At 39.6% G+C, this 27870-nt stretch overlaps 1 protein-coding gene across 1 annotated transcript in view; it reads right to left on the bottom strand.

Moving 5' to 3' along the window:
* The window catches only part of TRAT1 (T cell receptor associated transmembrane adaptor 1), a 47715-nt gene extending 20695 nt beyond the window's left edge, over nt 1–27020 (bottom strand). The window contains 2 exon segments of the mRNA NM_001163943.1: nt 7370–7480; nt 26873–27020. Of these exon segments, the coding sequence (NP_001157415.1) occupies nt 7370–7480; nt 26873–26879 (118 nt within the window). The 5' untranslated portion in view covers nt 26880–27020.
* Nucleotides 27021–27870: the final 850 nt, after the last annotated feature.

Genomic DNA, 27870 nt, shown 5'->3' with positions numbered 1-27870 from the left:
TGGTGTGTGACAATCACATAAAAATTATCTGACCATCAATAAAATTTCTTTGAACTGGATAGATATATATATTGTGATATTTATTATATTTTGATTGCATGTTATTAACCTGGCATTAAATAAAAATCTTGCAAAGGCTATCACACGAAAGTGAAGCCCAGTATTATCTATCTGACAGTGACTCAGAGACAACTGTGTGTTGGTAATAAACTAACAAATATTTCCAAATAATTGAACAAGTCACCAAACAACTACCAAAATTATTTTTAGATTTGTGTATGACAAAGTTATTATCCAGAGAAGTCACTAAATGTTAGAGAAATATTATTCAATAATGTTTCAAATTATTAAAATCACCATATTGGAGGGTAAAATAGACATGCCACATGTCAATATATTTGGAAGAATTCTGTTAATGACCAAATGTGGGAATTTTTTGCAAATCACAAACATCAAGCAGCTATGGGACCAGAAGTGGTGAATGTAACCTAGTTGGGATCTGTCACAAATATGCGTCTTTAGCCCACAGTAAATGTCTTACCATGGACTGCATCTGAAAGATGTAGCTGTTTTCAACTACCTTCAGATTAGTCTTATGAATATGAATGTAACACGGATGCTGGGAGAAGCCTAGAGGAGTCTACTGCTGCACAGTACCCACAAGTTAATGGAAGCCCAACAAAATGAGAAAGCTTGAGAAAATGTAAATAAGTTCAATAAGCATAGGAATAAAAATTAGTTAATATAGACTAGAAAATTGTTAACTGGAAGATATAAAGTATGTATTGATTTCTTTTTATATGAACTACCTGTTTATACTCAGGTCATTATTATTCAAATTCGTCTGAAATTGAAGTGCATACACAAGAATTTAGTCAAACTGTAGCTTGATGTATTCAGGGTTAGGAATCAGAACTGGATTTGGGTACCAGCTCTTCAATGTATTTCATTGCAGACAAACAAGCAAATCATTGTAGAACTCATTCTTGGTCCATCAGTAGGGTTAATAATGCCCCTATCATGGAGTAGATGTGGGAGATAAATGAAGTAATTTATATAAAAACATTTTAGAAAATGACAAAGTTGGCTATCAATATTATACATTCTAAGTCCACATCCTGTAACAAGCCACATTTAATTGTGCTAACTTGAATTTGGGAAGTTTTCTGATTAAATGGATTAGCTGAAAAGTAGCTGATAGAATATAATTTGAATGCTATTTTGAAGACTTATAAATAAATCTTGATTTGAGATGAAATCTTCTTTGGGGAAGAAGATTGTCATCAACTGAGTAGTAAATTCAAGGAAAAGATGAAAACTAAACAAAAATAGTGATGGTACAAGAAAAAGAAATAGGTGCAGAGTAAAAATGTTTCTCCAAACTGACTAATACTTCTTAAAGATGATGTGGGTTTTCCAACTGGAGGTGCTTAGAGTATAAATGATGGTGCCTGGAACATACACTGCTGTAATATGTAAGAAGGATAGCTCTCTAGAAGGAAAATGTAGTTCAATGTATTGGCAGCAGAGAAAAGCAAAACAAAGATTTAGACCAAAAAGTTTTGTGTGAAAAAGGAAAGAGAAAGGGAACTAAAATAATGTGAAGAAGAAAATCAATAATGGGTAAAGGACTTTGCACATCAGAAAGAATCATACTGAAGAAGCACCCTAAAAGGAAACATTAAAGGTTCAAGGTCACCATATCACACTACTCTTAAAATTTAAATGTATAATCTGAAGCGAGACCATCAGTACTTATGTCCTTTTAGCCTTACAATGCTTATCATAAGAAGTGTGATAGAATATGATCTCTTTAAATAGGGGTACTACAATCAAAGGTTTAGAGGTTACAGCAAAGGAAAAAGATCTGTAAGTTTAGACCCCTGAAAAGAGCTTGTCCTGTCCTGAGTGCTTATAGGTTTATTTAAAAATAAATGACATGATTTAAAAGCTACTTAAACATTTCAGTTATATTTAATAAAACACAGTTTTTATTTTATTACAAAGCAGGTATGTTTGCAAGACTCGGTTTGAGAAAAGCTGGGTGAGTTTTCATAATCCTCTCCTGTGATTCAGATATAAACGCTGTGGTCAGGTTCATGGTTGAAAGAGTGTGAGCTGACATTTGCTTTTGTTTTCCCTTTATGGTGTTCACCCTTCCATGTGCAATACAGAACAATAAGAAACAAGAGTACGTGGCTTAAACTCCATAATACAAATTTTATGATACATCTTTTGTTGTGAAATATGTGCCGTAATTTTCTAGCAAATAGGAGATACACTGATAGGACTTTGATATATGAGCAAACCATACAGTTGTTTATCCTTCTCAAAACAGAGAAGAAAGGTTAAAGGATATTTTTTAGGCTTAAAGGAAGAAAAAGTGGATGCATTCCTATTAGAAAGAGAAATAAATATGATCCTCCTAAAGAACATATTTGGACAAAGAATCACATAAAAATGAAAGATTTTCTTGGGGGGGAGGGAGAACTCCATTTCAAAGTTTCTACGGAGCCCTGCCTGCTACAGAAAACATCAAGGAGAGACTTATCTTGTCTGTCTGATTGAATGTGTAGATACTGCACTGTTGCTGGAATAGAGATTTTCTTTTGCAAGCTATTTAATACAACCAGAAAAACTTATTCACTAACAGTTCACCGAGGTGGAGTCATATCCTGTAAGTTTCTTAGCTGCAAAGAATAGCACAAAGATGTAGAAATAAAAGTTACATGAAGCCAGATGTAGGAGCATTGTGTACACAGACCAAGGGACAGAAAAGCTGGCTAAATAGGACAGAATCTCTGGTAGTCTGTCTGTCCAGGAGAAACAAGTCAGGGAGAGTCCTCAGGTTGACTGCCAAGGAATCAAACAGTTTGCAGGACTAATCCCAAATCCCCTTGGAATCTCTGGATAAGAAAGAAAGATAGTGTTCTTTGCTCATGTGAAGTAGAAAGGATGGTGATCATTTGTAATACCGCGGTGGTTGGGAATGGGCTACAGAGAGAAAAGGGGGAGATGGGATACGAACATCCACAAACACTGCTCCAAGGTTAATCTTAGGTCTGCACACCGGTGAAGTGCGAGACCCGAGGCAATGTGCTCCTCCTGAAGAGTGAGGGTCGAGTAAAGTCAAAACCAAAAAAGTCTTTAGTTTTTCCTGGATCCATGAGCTCAAGGGTGAGCCCATCCATGACTCAACCCCTGCCCAAGCCCTGGTGGAAGAGGGCGGTACCATAATTTCTAACAGATTGCAGGTCTAAGGGATTGTGGAGCGGGTGTGGGAGAAAGAGGGTATCTAAGAATGGGAAGGTGCACATAATGGTGTGAGGTAACACCCATGTGTGAAGTTGACCCTGTGCTGAAACTTGGGACTCCCTTCCGAAAACCTCACCCTGCCTGGAGTAGTCAGACAGTCTGGACCTGGCTCAGACCTCGGGAGGGTGTAGAGTCCTGGGCTGGAAGCGATGGGCCACTGCTGCGTTGAGGAGCCTGAGCATCAGGGGCCTGTGGCCGGAGTGGGATACTCTGGCATGGCTCCACTCCCCTCCCTCTAGGTGTCTGTTTCTCCCCATCCCCGGGGTCTCTCTTTCTCACCATCCTTAGAAAGGGAGACAAAGGGTCTGCAGCAGGGCAGCACACTGGGCTCATACATCTGCAAGCATAAAATCACCATGAAGGAATCGGTGTGGATACAGAAGAAGGACACATTCCAGAAGTCTTTAGCTCGTTACTGCTCAAATAAATTAATTTGAGCCGGGTTGATATTTAGAAGGAATTCTAAGAAGCCTACAGAAAATTCTCTAAAATGAACCTGTATGTGATTTGAACAAACTATTATCACTAAAACCCAGGTTATTGTACAGACGTGTTAAATAAGAGACAGGGCAGAAATTGGGAGAAAGCTGGAGAGTTTGGGGACGGTAGGAGGGGTGACAAAGCCAGAGGGATGGATAAAGGAGATGTGGTACACATATACAATGGAATATTAGTCATAAAAAGGAAAGAAATTAAGTCATTAGTAGAGATGTAGATGGATCTAATCTGTCATACAGAATGAAGTAAGTCAGAAAGAGAAAAATATCATATTAACATGTAATGTGACAACTACAAAAATGGTACAGAAGAACCTATTTGTAGGGCAGGAATAAATAACGCAGATAGAATGGATTTGTGGGTACAGGAGGGGAAGGAGAGGGTAGGAAGTACTGACAGAGTAGCATCGACATATCTACATTACCATGTGTAACACAAGTAGCCAGTGGGAAGCTGCTTGTAGCACAGGGAGCTCAGCTCAGCGCTCTGTGTTAAACCAGAGGGATGGGAGGTCCAAGAGGGAGGGGATATATGTACACAGAAAAATGATTCTTACTCAGCTGGTAAAGAATCTGCCTGCAATGAGGGAGACCTGGCTTTGATCCCTGGGTTGGGAAGATCCCCTGGAGGAGGGCATGGCCACCCACTCCAGTATTCTTGTCTGGGGAATCCCTATGGACAGAGGAGCCTGGCAGGCTACAGTCCATGAGATTGCAAAGAGTTGGACATGATTGAGCGACTAAGCACAGCACAGCACATAGCTGATTCACTCCATTGCACAGCAGAAACCAATATAACATTGTAAAGCAACTATACCCAAATGAAACAAGGGGTAACATGAAGCCATAGTAAGACTTTAGCAAACATTTGTGGAAGGAAGGACCAGAGCCACAGAACAGTGGCGTGGGCTGTGCCTTGTGCAGGACCCACCTACTAAATCCCCAGGACTGTGCTAAGGTGACTACATACTTCTCACAGAACCCCACGGTCTAGATAGTATTTCCGACACTTTGGAGATAAAAAATCTGAAACTCAGAAGTTACATTACTCCAACAAGATCTCTCAGGTAAATAGCAGAGTTCTAATACAGGTCACCTTGATTTCAAAAGTCATGATTTTAAAAACAATTGAGGGAACCAAAGGCAGAGGAATCAGAGATCAAATTGCCAACATCTGATGGATCATTGAAAAAGCAAGAGAGTTCCAGAAAAACATCTATTTATGCTTTATTGACTATGCCAAAGCCTTTGACTGTGTGGATACAGCAGAAAATTCTGAAAGAGATGGGAATACCAGACCACCCGACCTGCTTATTGAGAAACCTATATGCAGGTCAGGAAGCAACAGTTAGAACTGGATATGGAACAACAGACTGGTTCCAAATAGGAAAAAAAGTATGTCAAGGCTGTATACTGTCACCCTGCTTATTTAATTTCTATGTAAAGTACATCATGAGAAATGCTGGGCTGGAAGAATCACAAGGTGGAATCAGGATTGCTGGGAGAAATATCAATAACCTCAGATATGCAGATGACACCACCCTTACGGCAGAAAGTGAAGAGGAACTAAAAAGCATCTTGATGAAAGTGAAAGAGGAGAGTGAAAAAGTTGGCTTAAAGCTCAATGTTCAGAAAACGAAGATCATGGCATCTGGTCCCATCACTTCATGCGAAATAGATGGGGAACAGTGGAAACAATGTCAGGCTTTAGTTTTGGGGGCTCCAAAATCACTGCAGATGGTGACTGCAGCCATGCAATTAAAAGACGCTTACTCCTTGGAAGGAAAGTTATGACCAACCTAGATAGCATATTCAAAAGCAGAGATGTTACTTTGCCAACAAAGGTCCATCTAGTCAAGGCTATGGTTTTTCCAGTAGTCATGTATGGATGTGAGAGTTTGACTGTGAAGAAAGCTGAGGGCCAAAGAATTGATGCTTTTGAACTGTGGTGTTGGAGAACTCTTGAGAGTCCCTTGGACTGCAAGGAAATCCAACCAGTCCTTCTAAAGGAGATCAGTCCTGGATGTTCTCTGGAAGGAATGATGGTAAAGCTGAAACTCCAGTACTTTGGCCACCTCATGCGAAGAGTTGACTCATTGGAAAAGACTCTGATGCTGGGAGGGATTGGGGGCAGGAGGAAAAGGGAACGACAGAGGATGAGATGGCTGGGTGGCATCACTGACTGATGGACGTGAGTTTGAGTGAACTCTGGGAGTTGATGATGGACAGGGAGGCCTGGCGTGCTGCGATTCATGGGGTCGCAAAGAGTCAGACATGACTGAGCGACTGAACTGAACTGAACGTAATTTACAATTGTCTGGTTTTTTTAAGTGTTCTTTCCCACTCTGCTGATTTTAGGCATGAGTCATTTATAGCATGCCTGATGTGGTAAGGGATTGTGCAATTATAAGGGGAAAAAATGTCTGTCTTTTAAAAAACCTGCTTTTTTTTTTTTTTAAGTTTAGGCAACATGTCTTTTAACCATGGCCAACTAATCATCATAAACAACTCCTGATAAAAGTTTGTATGGTGGGAAAATGGTATGAATATGCATTAATAAATTCCAACGCATAATCAAAAATGAGAACTGGAAAACCTATTCACATTGTGTTGTAACAGACAAGCACAGCCAAATACTTTTGGGGCAGCAGTAACAGGTCAGTAAAATTAGACCAGTCCTGATCTTATCGTGTTAATGAAAATTGATTCTACACACTCATATTCACCACAATTCAATGCAGTCATAGGGCTGAAATAAGAGACTACATGGTTGAAAGTGGGCTTCCCAGGTAGCTCTAGAGGTAGAGAACCTGCCTGCCAATGCAAGAGACTCCCTGGAAACTGACCTTGGTTCCAAATTAGCTTCATGTACTTTTTTTTGAACACATGTGTCTAACTCGATTTTGTTAACTTTATTTTCATCTGTTTAAAGAAACTGTATTTACATTTTCTGTTTATCACTTAAATGTCCCACTTCCAAGAGTTTTTTGGTTCTAGAATATTAAGAGCACTTAGAAATAGTTGAACTTTCATTCCTCCATCCACTCATCTTTGTATTCAACATACATACCTACATTGAGTGCCTAGTGTGTGCAAATACTGTGCCACTTACTGGGCATCACCCTAATTCAATCATGGCACAAGAGGGTGAAAGCCACATGGTTAAAACTTCTGCCCCGTTTATTGAAAAGAGAAGCTGTCAGTGGCTGACCCTGGGACTGTTTGATCACAAGCCTGTGGTTCAATCTATCACTTTTCCATTCCCTTCTGATCCTCCAGCCAAGCCTGCTGCACTTTAGAGGCCCTGAATAATCCTGAGAAGCCTGAGTAGACTTGAGTGGAACCTTAAAGAGCTAAAATTGGGACTCTGTCTACATTTCTAACATGAATACATGCTTAAGCAAACCCTCAGGGTGAAAAAAATGTATCAAATAGATTTTCTATAGATAAAAACATATTATGAATAACATTCTATAAAGTTATCTTATTCTACAGATTTTCCAGTGACTCCATCTCCATTTAAGCAGGTATCATATGGCTATTTCTCAATGTCTTACCTTGTCGCTGCTTTTCTACACAGTGAAAAATGTTGAAGATCAGCGATATAGTCAGAGCTAAGCCCAAGAAGGCTAGAATTGCCCAGATGGAAAAGTGGCATTCAGCGTTTCCTGCAAACAAAAGCAAACACATGCTTAGTAATATTAGCTTACTCATTTTTTTGGAACTGGGAATTCTCAAAATCAAAACCACTGTATTTTTTCAGAACGAAGGACAAACCCGTCAAGAAATAAGCTAGCATTTGTTAGTCTAGCTACTAAAGATTCGGTTCTAAATCAAGAACTTCAAATTATGCAGAATCATAATTTGCCGGGGACCAGCCCCGGCTGATCCAGGGTATTTGAAACGGGGACGGCGTCAGCGACGATCGGGATACAATAGCTTCAATTAGATGTTAATTAGAGATGTAAAGAGTAATAGAATAAGGATAGCCCAGTAGGAAAATTCAGTGAACAAAAGAGGCTGAATAAAATTCCAAAGCAGGGAATTAACGTCACCTATGAAGGCCGCAGGCATCCTCCCGTTCTCCCGAAGGAGAGGAGACACTAAGGCCTCCCCGGTCGGATCTTAGAAGCCCAGGCAAAATTAGTAAGCATGGCGGGTTCCGCGCTCCAGATGGAGACTCAGCCAGAATTTGAGAGAGAGAGTGACATGGGAAGACCAAGTTTCAGTGAACAAGGCCCACACTTTATTTTCCAAAGTAGTTTTTATACCTTACGTTATGCATAGAGGATAATGGGGGAAGGGGTGGAGTCATGGAAGGACAGCAGTTCCTGGTCCTAATCGAAGCCAGGCTTTCAAACTTATCATATGCAAAAGTTCAGGTGAATTACATCATCTTCTGGCCAGGAGGCCTGTTAACATTTTAAGAAACTTATCTTTCTCTAAAGGTGATTATTCCAAAGTCAGGCACCAGCCTCCAAAAAAGCATTGGACAAAGCTGCATTCCTATAGGGCAAAGGTGAGGTGGGCTCAATCAAGAAAAGACTTAACTCAAGGGTCCAAGGTTACAAACATTGAGGCTACTACTTACATTTCTATACACCCATTATATCAATCAATACACTGCCAAGGACACAGTAGGTAAGGAGTATGGAGACTTAGCAGCAAACATTGGCCCAATAAGTGAAAAACTCTTCACCAATACAATTTCTAATCAATCTTTTAACTACTCAAAGGAATCTGTGTTTAGACAGTTTAGAACATCTCCTGCCTCTCACAGTTGGGAGGCTCTGAACAATCACATGTGGCCGGAAAAACCTATTCAGGCAGGCTAGAGGATTTCCAAAGGAGTTTCTAGGTTGAAACACTGTGACACCCAGGAATTATTAGCTGGAGCTGTAAGCTAACTCTTTTTCAGAGAGAGGTAGTGGGGAACAGCCCCCCGTAAAGTCAGAGGTGTAGATGAAAGCACAAAGCAGAAAGTAGGCAGACTTTGGTTTTGGGGTAGATGCTCGAGAATTTCCAGGGGGACTCCTGAGGCTCGATCCCGCCTTTGCGTATGCTGAGCTTCCTTCCTCATGACCTTTGCCACGGGCAGAGCTCGCTCCCCACAATAATTGCCTACACTTATCCCCTTTTTTAAAATCCTCTGTGTGTAGTCATACATGCTTTCATTACTGTGGAGAATCACTTATTACCTTCTATTAATCCCAGTACTACAGGATGCTGTGTGTTGGGATAAAAACAATAATACTGGAATCAGAGTAACCAGTTTTGTCAAGACTAGTCATAAGGAGTTTTCTCATACTATTTGGAGCCCCAAGAAGAGATAATGGTGGGTTGACTACGGTTCTCCTTCCCCTCTGTGAAGGTGTTTCTTTGTTCCTGAGCTATAAAGGGGATTTTGTGAGATACTGACCATCAGCTCAGAGAAGGCAATGGCAACCCACTCCAGTACTCTTGCCTGGAAAATCCCATGGGCGGAGGAGCCTGGTAGGCTGCAGTCCAGGGTTCTCGAAGAGTTGGACATGACTGAGTGACTTCACTTTCACTTTTCACTTTCATGTATAGGAGAAGAAAATGGCAACCCACTCCAGTGTTCTTGCCTGGAGAGTCCTGGGGACAGGGGAGCCTCGTGGGCTGCTATCTATGGGGTCGCGCGACTGAATCGACTTAGCAGCAGCAGCAGCAGCAGTGATCATCAGCTGCCCTGGGTTATTTATGTCAATCTTGACACATAGATGAGAGGCTACTAAGATAATTAGCCTAATTACAAATATATTATAAAATATAAATGAGATATATTTGCATACATGTATAAAATTCAACTAATTATCTTAGTTTCATATACCCATGTGAATGCTGACCCCAGAAAAATAGCATGTGATTCTATACTACATATTTGTGTATTCACTCAGTATCAATTAGACATTTCTTCATGCCAGGAACTATGCCCTATATTATGGAATCAAAGGTAAAGAAAACAGAATCTTTGTTCTCAAGGAACCATGTTTAGTTGGGGACATGATTGTGTAAACACATAATTAGAAGTGCAGTGTAAAAAGCAATCGCAATAGAGATTATGTTCCTTCATAGTTCCCACTCTCTTTCTCTCTGTGACTCCCTAAACATTTTAAGCCCCTTCAGAGAAATCCAAATACCACGATGTTAAACACAATAAATAGTAGAGGCAAAAACTTAATAGGAGGAAAATTAGTTCTATGCTCTTAACCTACCTTTAAACCATCAAATAAAGACTCCCTAGCACAAATGTTCTTTGTGTTGCTCTATTTCACTTATTTTTTGTATCTCAGATTTGACATTTGAATTGTTTAATTTCCTTTAAATTATTGACTTTGCAGTGGTTGTTGAACTGCCTTCTGTGTACTTGATTGCTTTATTTATTTATCAGAATCATTTATTTTTAAATGAGCATAGATAGGCATGCTGCTGCTGCTGCTGCTAAGTCACTTCAGTTGTGTCCGACTCTGTGCGACCCCATAGACGGCAGCCCACCAGGCTCCCCTGTCCCTGGGGTTCTCCAGGCAAGAACACTGGAGTGGGTTGCCATTTCCTTCTCCTATGCATGAAAATGAAAAGTGAAAGTGAAGTCGCTCAGTCATCTCCGACTCTTAGCGACCTCATGGACTGCAGTAGCCTACCAGGCTCCTCCGTCCATGGGATTTTCCAGGCAAGAGTACTGGAGTGGGGTGCCATTGCCTTCTCCTAGTCTTCTTCAAATTAATTTGGTTTAAAACACTGAGATTTGGAGGGGCCTAGTTTACTCATCATGCACATAATCCATAAATATTTATAGAATTCTATAATGTAGTAAATTATCTTAAATATATTAGAAATTCTAGTTATTTCGTGATACTGCATATGTTTTTAGAAGAATTTGATTTTTATGTCTAATTTTTAAAAAAAACAAGCGCTTATTGAGTACAAATTTTAAAAAGTCTGACTATCAAAATATAGAATAACATTCAAGGCCCTCTATTAAAAAATAATGGAGAAGGAAATGGCAAGCCACTCCAGTATTCCTGCCTGGGAAATCTCCTTGACAGGGAAGCCTGGTGGGCTACAGTCCAGGAGGTCACAAAGAGTTGGACATGACTAAGCAAATGAACAGCTTTAAAACAAATAGTGGGCTTCCAAGGTGGCATTAGTTGTAAAGAACCTGCCCACCAATGAAGGAGATATGAGATGAGGGTTCGATCCCTGGGTCAGGAAGATCCCCTGGAGTAGTAAATGGCAACCCACTCCAGTATTCTTGCCTGGAAAATTCCATGGATAGAAGAGCCTGTGGGCTACTGTCCATGGGGTTGCAAATAGTCAGACATGACTGAGCACACATGCACGCAGGACACTAATATTATACTTAGAAAACGAAGATCATGGCATCTGGTCCCATCACTTCATGGCAAATAGATGGGGAAACAGTGGAAACAGTGTCAGACTTTATTTTTTGGGCTCCAAAATCACTGCGAATGGTGATTGCAGCCATGAAATTAAAAGACGCTTACTCCTTGGAAGGAAAATTATGACCAACCTAGATAGCATATTCAAAAGCAGAGACATTACTTTGCCAACAAAGGTCCGTCTAGTCAAGGCTATGGCTTTTCCAGTGGTCATGTATGGATGTGAGAGTTGGACTGTGAAGAAAGCTGAGTGCCAAAGAATTGATGCTTTTGAACTGTGGTGTTGGAGAAGACTCTTGAGAGTCCCTTGGACTGCAAGGAGATCCAACCAGTCCATCCTAAAGGAGATCAGTCCTGGGTGTTCTTTGGAAGAAATGATGGTAAAGCCGAAACTCCAGTACTTTGGCCACCTCATGTGAAGAGATGACTCATTGGAAAAGACTCTGATGCTGGGAGGGATTGAAGGCAGGAGGAGAAGGGGACGACAGAGGATGAGATGGCTGGATGGCATCACCGACTCGATGGACGTGAGTTTAAGTGAACTCTGGGAGTTGGTGATGGACAGGGAGGCCTGGCCTGCTGCAATTCATAGGGTCACAAAGAGTCAGACACGACTGAGCAACTGAAGTGAACTGAACTGAGACTTTTTAAAAAACCTGCCAGAGTGTTTGGCAGATTTTTACCATGTTAGTATGTTACTTTTAGTGGTTATATAGAATTTCGTAGTGTTGCAGTAATATAAATTACATACCGGATTCTCTATGACAGACATTCTGATTTTTTAAAAACATTTTTCTTTTATAAACAATAATGCAAGAAACTCTATCGGATGGACATTTACCATGTATGCAGGCTTATCTGCAGAAAGGTTCCTGGCAGTAGAATTGCTGGGTTAAAGCAAATTTTTAAGCCAAACTTTCAGAGCTTAATTGTTCCCCACCTCCTTTTGATAACAACCCCTTTCAGGTGGTTGATTTAACTGTAATGAATAATGGAACCAGCAAGCTCTCTCTTGCCAGATGGCTCTCAGTTTCTTTCTTTGCTGTCATAATGTCTGTGTGTATGTGCTGAGTGATGTCCGACTCTTTGCAACCCCATAGCCCACCAGACTCCTCTGTCCATGGGACTTCTCAGGCAAGAATACTGGAGTGGGTTGCCATCTTCCCAACCCGGGATTGAAACCTTGTCTCCTGCATTAGCAGGTGGATTCTTCACCACTGCACCACCTAAGAAGCCCATGCTTTAATTGCCACTGTCGCAATACAGGGTTATTAATTTCTGACTTCTGTTATTAATCATTAAACTAATGATTTTTATTATTAAAGATTTTTCTTCCTTTCTTTTCCTTATATATGTCCCTTTAGGACCACAGTCTAGATACAGTCTAGATTCTTCCACATTTTAAAGCAATTTGAGTGCACACAGTCTTTTCTACTGCAGTATGTCACAACTATTATTTTAGGTTGTTCACGAAACCAAATGTAGACTCTCATCATCACCTCTACACTCACTGTGTCTGCTGCTGTTGCTGCTGCTAAGTCACTTCAGTCATGTCCGTCTGGTGACACTTAAATAAATGAACTTTAATTGCTACAAAAAAGCCATACTTATACAATCATCCATGTTCAAAGTTAAAAACAATTAGTAAACTCAGATAAGCAAAAAAAGGATAAGAATCAACTATAATCCTACTATCAAGAGACAGTCACCGTGAACACTTTGGTTAATGCACTTTCAAACTTATTTTCTGTGTAGAAGCTGTTTTGGTCATGAGGTGTATGATTTAATTATACTGACTATACTGTTATCTGCTTCCCCCTGATAATTAATACAGAATGCTCCTTTCCTATAAGCTAAATATTCCTTCATTTCTTTTAGCTGCCCTATATTCCATTGTATGGATTTCCCATAATTTAATCAATCCTTTATTTTTAGACATTTAAGTTGCTTCTAATTTTTAGTTATGTAAGAAATTTTGTGATGATTATCTTTAACCAAAACTATACACCCAATCTTAACTTATTTTAAGGTAAAAATTCCTGAATTACTGGATAAAAGAATTTTGCCATCTTGAGGGCCAGTGTTTGAAAACAGAGTACTAAGCAGACCCTTCTCAGGTCAGTTTGGCCTCTGTTCCTATTAGTTCAATCGGCCCTGACTTTACGGCTCTTTGTGTTAATCCTTGCTCCATCAATCACCACTCTTAACCCAACTACTATCTTTACACACCCTGTTCCCATACACTCCTTTTTTCCAGAGTTTCTGGAGAAAGTTGTCCCTTTATTTTTTTCTCTGGAGCCTGTGACATAGGTCCTTCAGGAGAAGGTGGCTGCTCCTACCTCTGCCCTAAACATAGAGGACATCACACTTTTCTTTGCATATTGTGTGCTCTGCTGCTGCTCCTAAGTTGCTTCAGTCGTGTCCGACTCTGTACGACCCCATAGACGGCAGCCCACCAGGCTCCTCTGTCCCTGGGATTCTCCAGGCAAGAACACTGGAGTGGGTTGCCATTTCCTTCTCCAATGCATGAAAGTGAAAAGTGAAAGTGAAGTCGCTCAGTCATCTCCGACTCTTAGCGACCTCATGGACTACAGTAGCCTACCAGGCTCCTCTGCCCGTGGGATTGTCCAGGCAAGAGTACTGGAGTGGGCTGCAATTGCCTTCTCCGATTGTGTGCTCAGGTGTGTCCAACTCTTTGTGATTCCACAGACTGTAGCATGCCAGGCTCCTCTGTCAATGGAATTTTCCAGGCAAGAATACTGAAGTGGGTTGCCATTTCTTTCTAAGGGGAACTTCCTGACTCAGGGATTGAACTCGTGTCTCTTACATTGCAGATGGATTCTTTACCACTGGGCCACCTGGGAATCCCTTTTCTTTCTTTACCATGAGTTTTGTCATTGTTGTTCAGTCACTAAGTCATGTCCGACTCTTTGCAAGGCCATGGACTGCAGCCTGAGGGACCTCCCAGCCCATCAGTGTCTCCTGGAGTTTGCTCAAGTTCATGTCCATTGAGTTTGTGATGCTATCCAACCATCTCATCATTTGTCACCCTCTTCTCCTCCTACCTCCAATCTTTCCCAGCATCAGGGTCTTTTCCAATGAGCTGGCTTATTCCCATTAGGTGGCCAAAGTACTGGAGCTTCAGCTTCAACATCAGTCCTTCCAATGAACATTCAGGGATGATTTCCTTTAGGATTAACTGATTGGATCCCCTTGCTGTGCAAGGAGACTCTCAAGAGTCTTCTCCCAACGCCGCAATTTGAGAGCATCAGTTCTTCAGCACTCAGCCTTCTTTATGGTCCAACTCTCACATCCATACACAACTACTGGAAAGACTATAACTTTGACTATACAGACCTCTGTCGGCAAAGTTATTTCTACAAAATATTACTTTAAGTTTTCTGTCTGTCTTTCAGGACTTGTCAACTATACACACCCAATAATAGACCATGCTCCAATCATTCTGAAGCACTTGCAATTTTCAATAGAGACCATACTTTATGTCTTGACATTTGCCCCTTTTCCTGAAATACCTTTCTCCTTGGCCATCTGACAAATTCCTTGTCATCCTTCAAAAGTGCCTTCTCTCTGAAGCACTCACACAGTACCACCTGTCCCTCACCAAGTAACATCTCATATATCCCTTTACATTTCAACAAATATCAAAATAATCATTTATGTATAAAAACTCCTCCCTGCTAGACTGAACTTCCCAAAGGAGAGAAAGAGTATCTTATTGATCTTTTATCTTCACACTTCAATTTCCTCAATGCACCTATTGTTAATAAGACTCATATAAAGAGATTTGTGTAATGATGTTTCTCACTAATAAAATGCTCAATAAATGGTAGCTATTGCTATTGTTATTATCTTATTACTTGGGTCACCTGATGTGAAGAGCTGACTCATTTAAAAAGACCTTGATGCTGGGAAAGATTGAAGGCAAAAGGAGAAAGGGGCGACAGAGGATGAGATGTTGGATGGTATCACCAATTCACTGGACATGAACTTGGGCAAACTCCAGGAGACAGTGAGGGACAGAGGGGCCTGGTGTGCTGCAGTCCACAGGGTCACAAAGAGTTGGACATGACTTAGCAACTGAACACACATAATAGTAAGACTCCTACTATTATTTCTATATCCTATTCAGCACAAGTAGGTGCTCACTAATTATGTGTCAACTGACTAAATGAAGAGTAAAGTGAAGAGGGCAACTTAATAAGCAGGGCCAACAGAAGGGTTCTGCTCAAGTATAAAATCTAGACACATCCACAACCCAGGAAAAGACAGATTGAAGATTCTGTTACATTTGTATCTAGTACTATTGAGAAGAAGACCTATTTCCCAGAAGCTAGGAAACAACCCCTGAGAAAGGAGTAACTCATTGTCGCTTTGGTGAGGCTACTCATCAATTTACCATCCTAATTCTCTTTGCCCTGAGCCTGTATTTGCAAAAAATCTACCTACAAGTTGTATCCTAGGATACAAGTAAGCTAGTGCTAACAGCTGGCTATCTGATTAAATTTATGGGTGGTCACAACTATAAAGGTAAAATTTTATTTTCTGGTTTAAAAAATCAGTCTTTGAGGAGTTTGAGTAGTGTCCATTAAAATCTCGTGAAAAAAGTAATTTAGAAAATACCATTAGCTGAGCTAAGCTGTGAACTCTATTGCAACCCAGGATACATATGCTTGCATAAAACTGGGATGCTTGCATAAAACACGAGAGTCAGGGTGAGTAGAAACAGTTGTCACAGACCACATAATCATGTTGAAAAGCATGAAATGGAGATGTGCTTTCATTCTCTTCTCAATCTTTACCTTAAAAAACTCATATGTTTACTTTTATGTATTAAATGTACACTTTCCTACTATGAGAACAGAAAAATGGATGTCTTCCTATAAGCTGACAACAAGGTTCTATCTACATAAATCAAGAGTTGCCTCATGAGATAGTTGTTTTAGCTATTCTTTATTAGAAAATAATGGAAGACTAACTCCTGCATTTAAAACTCAAATAAGTTTTTGGTAGATGTTCTTTATGATTTCTTTTTATTTGGGGCCTAGAAAATGATATAGTGTAGTATAGTATAACTTATCTAAGAATATAGCATATTAACCAAAAAGCTGCACTGCCTACAATTAAGAATTTAATAGATGTTTTAATAATTTACCTTTGGCCAAATTAAGGGTGACTTGTAGTCTTGCTTGGGCTTCCTGGTGGCTCTGTGATAAAGAATCTGCCTGCGGTGCAGGAGTCTCAAAAGCTTCGGGTTCAATCCCTGGGTCAGGAAGATCCCCTGGAAGAGGGCATGGCAACCCACTCCAGTAATCTGGCCTGGAGAATCCCCTGGACAGAGGAGTCTGGCAGGCTACAGTCCACAGGGTCATAAAAAGTCAGACAGGACTGAAGTGACTTAGCACAGCATAGCCTTGCTTTAGAAATGGTCCCTCTAGAATTCAATTCAGTTCAGTGGCTCAGTCATACCCGACTCTGCAATTCTGCGGATTGCAGCATGCCAGTCTTCCCTGTCCATCACCAACTCCTGGAGCTTACTCAAACTAATGTCCATCGAGTCAGTGATGCCATCCAACCACCTCATCCTCTGTCGTCCCCTTCTCCTCCTGCTTTCAAACTTTGCCAGCATGAGGGTCTTTTTCAAGGAGTCAGTTCTTCGCATCAGGTGGTCAAAGTATTGGAGTTTCAGCTTTAGCATCAGTCCTTCCAATGAATATTCAGGACTGATTTTTTTAGGATGGACTGGTTGCATCTCCAGCACCACAGTTCAAAAGCATCAGTTCTCCAGCACTCAGCTTTCTTTATAGTTCAATACTCACATCCATACATGACTACTGGAAAAACCATAGCTTTGACTAGACAGGTCTTTGTTGGCAAAGTAATGTCTCTGCTTTTTAAGATGCTATCTAGATTGGTCATAGCTTATGTTCCAAGGACCAAGCGTCTTTTAATTTCATGGCTGCAATCACCATCTGCAGTGATTTTGGAGCCCAAGAAAATAAAGTCTGTCACTGCTTCCATTGCTTCCCCATCTATGTGCCATGAAGTTATGGGACCAGATGCCATGATCTTCATTTTCTGAATGTTGAGCTGTAAGCCAACTTTTTCACTCTCCTCTTTCGCTTTCATGAAGAGGCTCTTTAGTTCTTCTTCACTTTCTGCCATAAGGGTGGTGTCATCTGCATATCTGAGGTTATTGATATTTCTCCTGGCAATATTGACTCCAGCTTGTGCTTCATTCAGTACAGCATTTCTTATGATGTACTCTGCATATAAGTTAAATAAGCAGGATGACAATATACAGCCTTGACGTACTCCTTTTCCTATTTGGAACCAGTCTGTTGTTCCATGTCCAGTTCTAACTGTGCTTCCTGACCTGCAAACAGGTTTCTCAGGAGGCAGGTCAGGTGGTCTGGTATTGCCATCTCTGTAAGAATTTTCCACAGTTTGTTGTGATCCAAATAGTCAAAGGCTTTGGCATAGTCAATAAAGCAGAAGTAGATTTTTTTTTTTTTTGAATTATCTTGCTTTTTTGATGATCCAGCAGATGTTGGCAATCTGATTTCTGATTCCTCTGCTTTTTCTAAATCCAGCTTGAACATCTGGAAGTTCATGGTTCACATATCACTGAAGCCTGTCTTGGAGAATTTTGAGCATTACTTTGCTAGCATGTGAGTTGAGTGCAATCGTGCAGTAGCTAGAACATTCTTTGGCATTGGTTTTCTTTGGGATTGGAATGAAACCTAACCTTTTCCAGTCCTGTGGTCATTGATAAATTTTCCAAATTTGCTGGCATATTGAGGGCAGCACTTTCACAGCATCATATTTTAGGATTTTAAATAGCTCAGCTGGAATTCCGTCACCTCCACTAGCTTTGTTTGTAGTGATGCTTCCTAAGGCCCACTTGACTTCACATTCCAGGATGTCTCGTTCTAGGTGAGTGATCACACCATCATGGCTTTCTGGGTCATGAAGATCTTTTTTGTATAGTTCTTCTGTGTATTCTTGCCACCTCTTTTTAATATCTTCTGCTTCTGATAAGTCCATACTATTTCTGTCCTTTATTGTGCCCATCTTTGCATGAAACCTTCCCTTGGTATCTCTAATTTTCTTGAAGAGACCTCTAGTCTTTCCCATTCTATTATTTTCCTCTATTTCTTTGCATTGATCACACTGGCCATCTAGAATTACTGCATCTAATCATCATGTCATATATTTTAGGGATTTGATCATTCATTTATTTATACAAATGGTTAAAAGGTGCAAAACAGATTTTGGAAGATTTTTTGACTCTCCCTGCAGATTTTCCTTTGGTCAACCTCTGAATGGAGGCTTTGATTATTTCTACACTAGGACATGCCCTAGTTAAGTTCCCAAGATTTCTTAAGAGAATATAGAACTTACTTCCATCTCAGCTGATGACCTGTGTAAAACAGCAACAGAGCTAAACTTCAGGTTGTAGTCAGAAAATAAAAATTAACTCTTTATTGCTCTTTTTATTATCTTCCATTTTCTACAATTTCTGCCTTTGTTATCAGGACAAAATAAAACTTATTTTAAGAAAAAGAACCAACTGTATGAAACTTGCTGTTGAATTTATTAATTATAGAGATGCTATGGACTAGAAGATATTGTTTAATACATCACTGGTATAAAAAATGTCATGAAATACAAAGCTTCTGAATGAAAATCTTCCTACTTGTAACTCAGACCATGCTACAAAATGCATAAGACTCTGGGGATCTCCTCAAGAAAGGATAAATTTTAACTCTAATAATCCATGTGAATATTGTCACTGGTCAATATTGTCACTGATCATCTGTCTAATCTTGTATATCATTTGACACGCAATAGGATTATATGCTACTCACTTTTGTGAATTAATTGTACCCTTTGCTCTTTTTCTCTTTGTACTGATTTCTTTGGTTCTCCTTTATGTGTACTATTCTATGTATTATTTATATGTACTATTCTACATAGTAATACTTCTCTTTCTGGACGAAGGGTAAGAGAGCAAATAAACACATAGAAAATATAATAAATCTCTAGAATTTATCATCCTTGGGAGAACTAATAAAATCATCCTTCGGAAACTAACAAAATCAGTCTACTTTGTACTTACCTTTTTTTCCCTTTCCATTTCCCACAGAATTTAGTATTTAGTATATACTCAATAAATAGTTGTGCTTTGTGTAGATAAAATACAGCAGAGTAGGAAAAGGTGTACTTCAAAGCAGCACGCAGAAAATCCTAATTTCATTTTAAAATTACACTGATTCTAGCTATAAATTCTTATCGTTCACAAAAATATATTTCACTGATGAAGTTTCCCCTCATCCATTAATTATTACAAGAAGATAATTTTGCTCTGAGCAGCAAAGAAATAACCAAAGCAATATAACAAGATTACACTTATACTAAAGGCTTTGCTGCTGCTGCTGCTAAGTCGCTTCAGTCGTGTTCGACTCTGTGCGACCCCCCAGATGGCAGCCCACCAGGCTCCTCCGTCTCTGGGATTCTCCAGGCAAGAATACTGGAGTGGGTTGCCATTTCCTTCTCCAGTGCATGAAAATGAAAAGTGAAAGGAAGTCACTCAGTCATGTCCGACTCTTCACGACCCCATGGACTGCAGCCTATCAGGCTCCTCTGCCCGTGGGATTTTCCAGGCAAGAGTACTGGAGTGGGTTGCCATTGCCTTCTCCGACTAAAGGCTTTAGGAAAGCCCTAATAATTTTCATGAAATACATCAGCAACTCCAAGGAAAGAACTTGGACCGCACTGTACATCCCTTTAGGCTGGGTTTTGTCATTTGTAGAACAGTAAATTTGCTTTATCAGTTGCAGACGTTTTAAAACAGGCTAAATTCTAATATGTAGGGATTTGCTTCACATGGTCTCTAGTTTTCCCCTGATTTTAGGAGTCTATGATTCCTGTGTAACCCTTCTATTTCCCAAGATACTTTTCTTTTGTAATGCGATCAGAGTTAAAAGTAGGAAGATTTTTATTTGGAAGCTTTGTATTTCAGGACACTCTTGATATCTTTCAAAATTTTTGATTGCCAACAATAAATGCCCTATTTGGAAAGCAAAACAAAAAACACAGAGATGAGAAGATATTGAATAACTAAATGGTGGAGATTTTCAACTTGAATGGTAGTTTTGTGTAAATGTTCACATATACAGATTCACACATATACTTTACCTCCTCTTACTGAGTTACTTTCCATATACAGTATGCCCATGTGGGTGTCTGTTCAATACTAACAGTGCCTCTTATAACAGTGGATGTGCAAAGTACCTAAAATTTCTTGCCTGACAAATGCAATCTTTATTACCATTATTCATTAATTGTAATTACTTTCATATAGCTTTTAAAAAGTACTCTTACACAATTTTAATTTAGTTATCTATACTGTTAAAAAACTAAAAGTTTTGGGACGTTATTAGTGAGGCAATGTCAGGTAGGAAAACTATGACTGAAGTTTCTAACTAGCTTTCAACTACCAGGGGCCAATGTGTGTGTGCGAGTTGCTCAGTGATGTCTGACTTTGTGATCCCATGGACTATAGCCCACCAGCCTCCTCTGTTCATGGAATTCTCCAGGCAAGAATACTGGATTCATTGCGATTTCCTTTGCCAGGGGATCTTCCTGACCCAGGGATCAAACCCGGGTCTCCACATTGCAACCAGATTCTTTACCAGCTTAGCCAGCAGGAAAACCCACCAGGGGCTAATAGTAGTAGTTTAAATATGCTGCTGCTGCTGCTGCTGCTGCTGCTAAGTCGCTTCAGTCGTGTCCGACTCTGTGTGACCCCATAGACGGCAGCCCATCAGGCTCCCCCGTCCCTGGGATTCTCCAGGCAATAACACTGGAGTGGGTTGCCATTTCCTTCTCCAATGCATGAAAGTGAAAAGTGAAAGTGAAGTCACTCAGTTGTGTCCGACTCTGTGTGACTCCATAGACGGCAGCCCACCAGGCTCCCCCATCCCTGGGATTCTCCAGGCAAGAACACTGGAGTGGGTTGCCATTTCCTCTCCAAAGCATGAAAGTGAAAAAATAAAGTGAAGTCGCTCAGTCGTGTCCAACTCCTAGCGACCCCATGGACTGCAGCCCACGAGGCCCCTGCGTCCCTGGGATTTTCCAGGCAAGAGTACAAAAGTGGGTTCCCATTGCCTTCTCCAAGTTTAAATATAAGTTGGCTTAAAACTCAACATTCAGAAAACTAAGATCATGGCACCGAGTCCTTTTACTTCATGGCAAATAAATGGGGAGACAATGGAAACAGTGACAGACTTTATTTTCTTGAGCTCCAAAATCACTGCAGATGGTGATTGCAGCCATGAAATTAAAAGACTCTTGCTCCTTGGAAGAAAAGCTATGACCAACCTAGTCAGCATATTAAAAAGCAGAGACATTACTTTGCCAACAAAGGTCTGTCTAGTCAAAGCTATGGTTTTTCCAGTAGTCATGTATGGATATGAAAGTTGGACTATAAAGAAAGCTGAGCACCAAAGAACTGATGCTTTTGAACTGTGGCATTGGAGAAGACTCTTGAGAGTCCCTTGGACTGCAAGGAGATCCAACCAGCCCATCCTAAAGGAAATCAGTCCTGAATATTCATTGGAAGGACTGATGCTGAAGCTGAAACTCAGATACTTTGGCCACCTGATGCAAAGAACTGACTCCTTGGAAAAGACTGATGCTGGGAAAGATTGAAGGCAGGAGGAGAAGGGGATGACAGAGGATGAGATGGTTAGATGGCAACACCGACTCGATGGACATGAGTTTGAGCATGCTCCAGGAGTTGGTGATGGACAGTGAAGCCTGGCGTGCTGCAGTCCATGGGGTAGCACAGAGTTGGACACAACTGAGCAACTGAACTGAACTGATAGTTCAACATAAAAGTTCTGATATTACAGTCTCCATGGATTCTACTCATGAAATGAACATTTCTTATTGTGGTGATCATTTGGTTGCAAACTAGGCACATTACTGATGACTCTTTGTTGCACACTGCCACTGTCTACACAGCCTCTGCCACTACTGTCCATATACATTATCCCATCAATAAAAGGCATTAGAATCATGGACTGGATCACTGGAAGAGATTCTCAAATCTAGTCCCAGGCTTTCAAGTAAATAATAAACTTGTTAATGCAAAAGTTGAAAACTGCCAAACTTAAATGTGCCTATTATGAATAGGTTATTTGAAAAGTGAATGATACATGTTAGGAAGGGGCCATGATGGGAAGAGGGACATTAGCAATATGAAGCTTTGGAATGTCTATTTTGGAACAGTGTATAGGGAAAGAGGCAGAAGATGTGACTTTCTGCAGATCACTGACCCTCACCATAAAGTGAAAGTGAAAACCGCTCAGTTGTGTCCGACTCTTTGCAATCCCATGGACTATACAGTCCATGGAATTCTCCAGGCCAGAAAACTGGAGTGGGTAGCTATTACCTTCTCCAGGGGATCTTCCCAACCCAGGGTTCAAATCCAGATCTCCCGCATTGCAGGTGGATTCTTTACCAGCTGAGCTACAAGGGAAGCCCGACTGTCACACTAAGCCAACTATAAATCTGGTGTTCAGAAACCATCTATGTGACACAAAGGTCCCCTCTTTCTACTACATCATGATTCCTATTAACCAATACTTATTGATTTTACCTGAGGAAAGTGTACATAGGGGAGTGAGACAGAGGGTAGATTTTAAGACAGCATGTTATGATTCCTCTAGTATTAGACTCGTCATTTCTTTCATAATTAAACTCAGAATTGGTAAGCTTGGGAAGACCTATTGGGATTTTGAAGCCTGCCAAATTCCCTACTGTAGATGAATTTGTATTTTTCTGTACTTTTAGCTGCTCCATCTTGTATATGTACTTACTGTTTCCTGCGGGAGAACCACCTTGGTAAGAGCCTCTGAAGATGGCACAGGTGTGTGCAACTTCATCCAACAAAATACTGTAACTACTACACTTCTTTAATGTTTTAAGAAGGCCTGTTAATTGTTTCTTTCCTTTTTAAGTCAGGAATGCTGAGAAAATTAAATGAAAAAAAATGTCTGGAAAAGAGTTCAATATTTATTTATTATTAACTAGCAATTTGTAGGTATTTATTTCTTAGAGTTGTGAGCTTTATGTGACAATCATTGCTGGGTTAACTGTTCTTAAGATCACTATCAATTATTACTTAATTAAATGACTGTGTTGGACCTACTTTTAAAGAACATCTGCGTTCAAAAGATTCATAAATAAGTCCTATCTAGTCTCTAAAAGACAAGCTTTCATTGCTCTCAAAAGATGACTGAGACTCAAGGGAAAAGAAACTGAGTAAAGACAATGAAAATCTTTTTTTTTTTTTCCTTCGAAAAACAGCAATGTGTAACTAGAGTGAATCATTGTTTAAATTAAATTAATAGCAGCCCAAAGGAGTTGTTTTTGCCATTTGATTCAGCGAATCCTGATTATGTGAATACAGAAGCACAGTAGGAACTGGGATGCTGGCACATTTACTGATTCGGGGACTACAAGCCATGGGTGCTGTGCTGTGCTGTACTTAGTCGCTCAGTCGTGTCCGACTCTTTGTGACCTCATGGACCGTAGCCTGCTAGGCTCCTCTGTCCCTGGGGATTCTCCAGGCAAGAATACTGGAGAGGGTTACTATGACCTCCTCCAGGGGATCTTCTGGACCCAGTAATTGGACTGGAGTCTCCTACATTGCAGGCCGATTCTTTACCAACAAGCCATTTAGGTAGGAGAGAAGGAAAGCTGTGGATTTTATTTTTCATACATTGTTTTCACTCAGCTAGGAATAATCTCACTTTTCCATGGTGTTCACATTTATTTTCTCCTTTACTTCACCTATCTAATTTAAAAAATACTATAATCTGAGTCTCTCCTTTCATATTAAGCATGTTTCATTTTGTTTCTTGGCTTTTAAGATCTATGAAGCTTTAATGGCAAATACTGTACATCTTTTATCTTCTGTGGAATTTTAGGTCTTAATTGTTAATGGAGGAACTCCTGCATTACACTGAAAAAATCTAAATATAAATTATGAAATCCTAAGGAGAAAATTTTATCATCTCCTCCAAATCTAAAATTAATTGATGGGAAATAGTTGAATGTCATATTCACTGCCTTCAGCCTTCCCACACTTGCCAAGTTCCCCATGACTGTCAGCTCATAGCAATTATTCATAGTATTGTTATGTTCATTTCTGCAGGGCACTAGCAAAACTGGTATAATTGTTTTCGTTCTTTGCTAATATATGTACATGTACCTGGGAAAGATAAAGAGAATTGTGAAAATCATACATCAATTTATGTTCCCTGTGGAATAATCCAATCAATCAATTTAAAAATCCATCAACCAAAACACTGGGAAGCAAATTCACAGATATTATAATATCTATTATCTTCTACAAATAACTCATACATATTGATATTAAAAATACTATTAGCACAATTAAAAGCAAAAGATATAATCAGATAATTCACAAATGATAGAATTATAAACAGTTTAAAAACCCATGCAAAAATGTTCATTTTCATTATAATCAGAGTAATACATATTAAACAATGGCTTAGCATGTTGTGCTTATCAAATTAGTAAAGATTTATAAAACTGAGACCAGCTTGTTAAGGAGAAACACTTTTAGGATGAGAGTGAATTGACAACAACCTTGGAAAAGCAATTTGACAATAATGATATTTAAAATGTTCATAACTTCTTATTCAGTAATTCTATGTCTAGGAATCTTTCCTAAGAAAATATCCTTAATATAGAAAAAGCTACAGAGTTGTTCATCTCTCTGTCATTTAAAATACAAAAAGACTGGATGCAACATAAATGTCTAACAATAAACAAATGACTAAGTAAACTATAACTCAATTGATGTCACTGTGCATTCATATAAAACAACTAAGCAGAAGTTACCATGAAGATGGAGATGGTGATAATGTTAGTGAAAAACACTGAACATATGATTTTATAAACATTATTATTTTAGTTATGAAAAGCAAACCAAGTAGAATACAGAGAAGCAAAAGTTGGAAGGAAATATAACACAATATTTTCTAAAGTGATGGAAACGAAATTTTTTCATTTGTATTCCACACTTCTCCCACTTTATATATTATACATATCTTCTCTTATAATGGGGCTTCCTGATAGCTCAGTTGGTAAAGAATTCGCCTGCAATGCAGGAGACCCTGGTTCGATTCCAGGGTCAGGAAGATCGGCTGGAGAAGGGATAAGCCAGTATTCTGGGGCTTTCCTTGTGGCTCAGCTGGTAAAGAATCTGCCTGCAATGTGGGAGACCTGGGTTCGATCCCTGGGTTGGAAAGATTCCCTGGAGAAGGGAAAGTCTATACACTCTAGTATTCTGACCATAGAATCCCAAAGAGTTGGACGGGACTGAGAGACTTTCACTTTTCTTTTATAACATTTATTTAAAGAAATTAAAAAGGAGGGAGGAGGGTTCAGGATGGGGAACACATGTATACCTGTGGTGGATTCATGTTGATATATGGCAAAACCAATACAATATTGTAAAGTTAAAAAAAAAAATTAAAAAAAAAGAAATTAAAAGTACATTAAAGAATAAAGGAGGAATGATAGTCGATGTGGAGCAGAAATTAGGCTAATAAATGTGGATTCAACCCTTATAGTCCATTCCAAAGGTGATGGTATTTTCACTGGCCTTTGCAAATTGTCATCTCTCTGAAAGTTGATGATTGAATTGATTTCTGGGAAGATAATGCCTAAAGTGTAAGGAATTAGAATGTTGTTACTTCTAACCTGCTTTATTTTTTTGACTTTATTTTATATTGGAGTATAGTTGATTAACAATGTTATTAATAGTTTCAGGTGTACAACAAGGTGATTCAGGTATATGTATACATGTATCTGTTCTTTTTCAAATTCCTTTCTTGATTAGGCTGTTATAGAACACTGAGCAGAGTCCCCTGTGCTATACAGTAGGTCCTTGTTGGTTATTCATTTTAAATATAGCAGTGCATAAATGTCAATCCCAGAATGCTTTTCTTGCTTTATAATTAAACTATAAAAAGGAATATGCAAGGTCAAGGAAAGATCCTCTAAAAATAACAAGTACTTTAAATGGGATGATTATCAAGGAACAGGGGCTTCCCCAGTGGCTCAGCAAAAAAGAATCTGCCTGCAATGCAGGAGACCAGGTTCTATCCCCAGGTCGGGAAGATCCCCTGGAGAAGGGAATGGCTACCCACTCTTGCCTGGAGTATTCTTGCCTGGAGAATCCCATGGACAAAGCAGTCTGGTGGGCTACAGTCTATAGGATCACAAAGAGTCGGACGTGACCGATGCGACTTACCATGCATCAAGGAACACATACCCAATAGCTACATTTAGCTTTATGTTATAAAATACTATCCAACTTTTTTAAAACAGGCAATTTATGATCATTGATATACTTCAAATACATTCTAATTATTATAAAGTTCATCTCACACTTTTAAAATAATTGTGTAAACTTACTTTCCAAATCTTTATTAAGTATCTTTTTGCTAGAGGCTTAGACATTATTATGTAAATTCTTAGGCATATGAATTGAGCAAAATTTAAAATGCCACTTACCTGACATGCTTTTTTTCTTTGAGAAATCCTTATGTAGCCATAAGCAAGTGTATGAATTAAAAATACTCCCGCAAGCTTTTTTTTCTAAGTAATGTTGCTCTGTTGTTATAAGTGTCAGTAAACTTTATCTGTACCTCAGTTTTTTCTCTCTTCTTAAAATCTTCTGCGTGTACTTTGTTCAGTTACAAACAGGAAATGTGGTGATGGAGGCTTCTAGAGTTTTGATCTGAAACCAGTAGGCTGTTAAACTTTTCTGTGAAATGTGAGAAGCAAATCCCACAAGCCTCTGTACCCTGGTATTTGAACTTTTATCAGCACTTAACAAACATTAAAACAAATAATAAAATCAATGGGTAAATTAGACTAGGCAGGATGAGATGGTTGGATGGCATCACTGACTCGTGAGTTTGAGCAAACTCCAAGAGATAGTGAAGGACAGGGAAGCCTGGTGTGTTGCAGTCCGTGGGGTCGCAAAGAGTCGGATACAACTTAGCGATTGAACAACAAGGATTTCCCATCTCTCAGAAGAAAATCTAGGGATCTCCTCCCAAGTGAGGTCATATGAAGACAAAATAAAATACACTAAACTGAGGAGAAAACGGTAAGAAGCCCCCAGGCATGCTCAGCTGCTGGTTGTGTTATATTTGAGGTGTGGCAGAGGAAAGGAAATTAACACACTTGGAACACTTACTTATCAGGTACCTTCTGTACCTAACTCCACTGGGAGATTGGGTGCCCGCCTTCTTGCCTGCCAACCTTGCCCCTGCAACATGAGTCTCTCTATCCAATCTAGGGCCACATGGTGACAAGCTCCAGCTCTCTCCTATCCTGGAGTCTCAGTATCAGAAGTCCTTAAATGTTAGTGTGCATAAGTATGTTACGTACCATTAGTTTAACATGCATATTCCTTAGCCCTGCTGAATCAGAATATTTGGAGTACAAATGTGCATTTTCACAATTACCGTTGCTTATTTTAATATATGGAGAAGGCAGTGGCA

Source organism: Bos taurus, chromosome 1 (assembly GCF_002263795.3).
Source record: "Bos taurus isolate L1 Dominette 01449 registration number 42190680 breed Hereford chromosome 1, ARS-UCD2.0, whole genome shotgun sequence".
NCBI classification, from domain to species: domain Eukaryota; kingdom Metazoa; phylum Chordata; class Mammalia; order Artiodactyla; family Bovidae; genus Bos; species Bos taurus.
The sequence above is the reverse complement of the archived record's forward strand: the minus strand, read 5'-3'. Positions and strand labels throughout refer to the sequence as shown.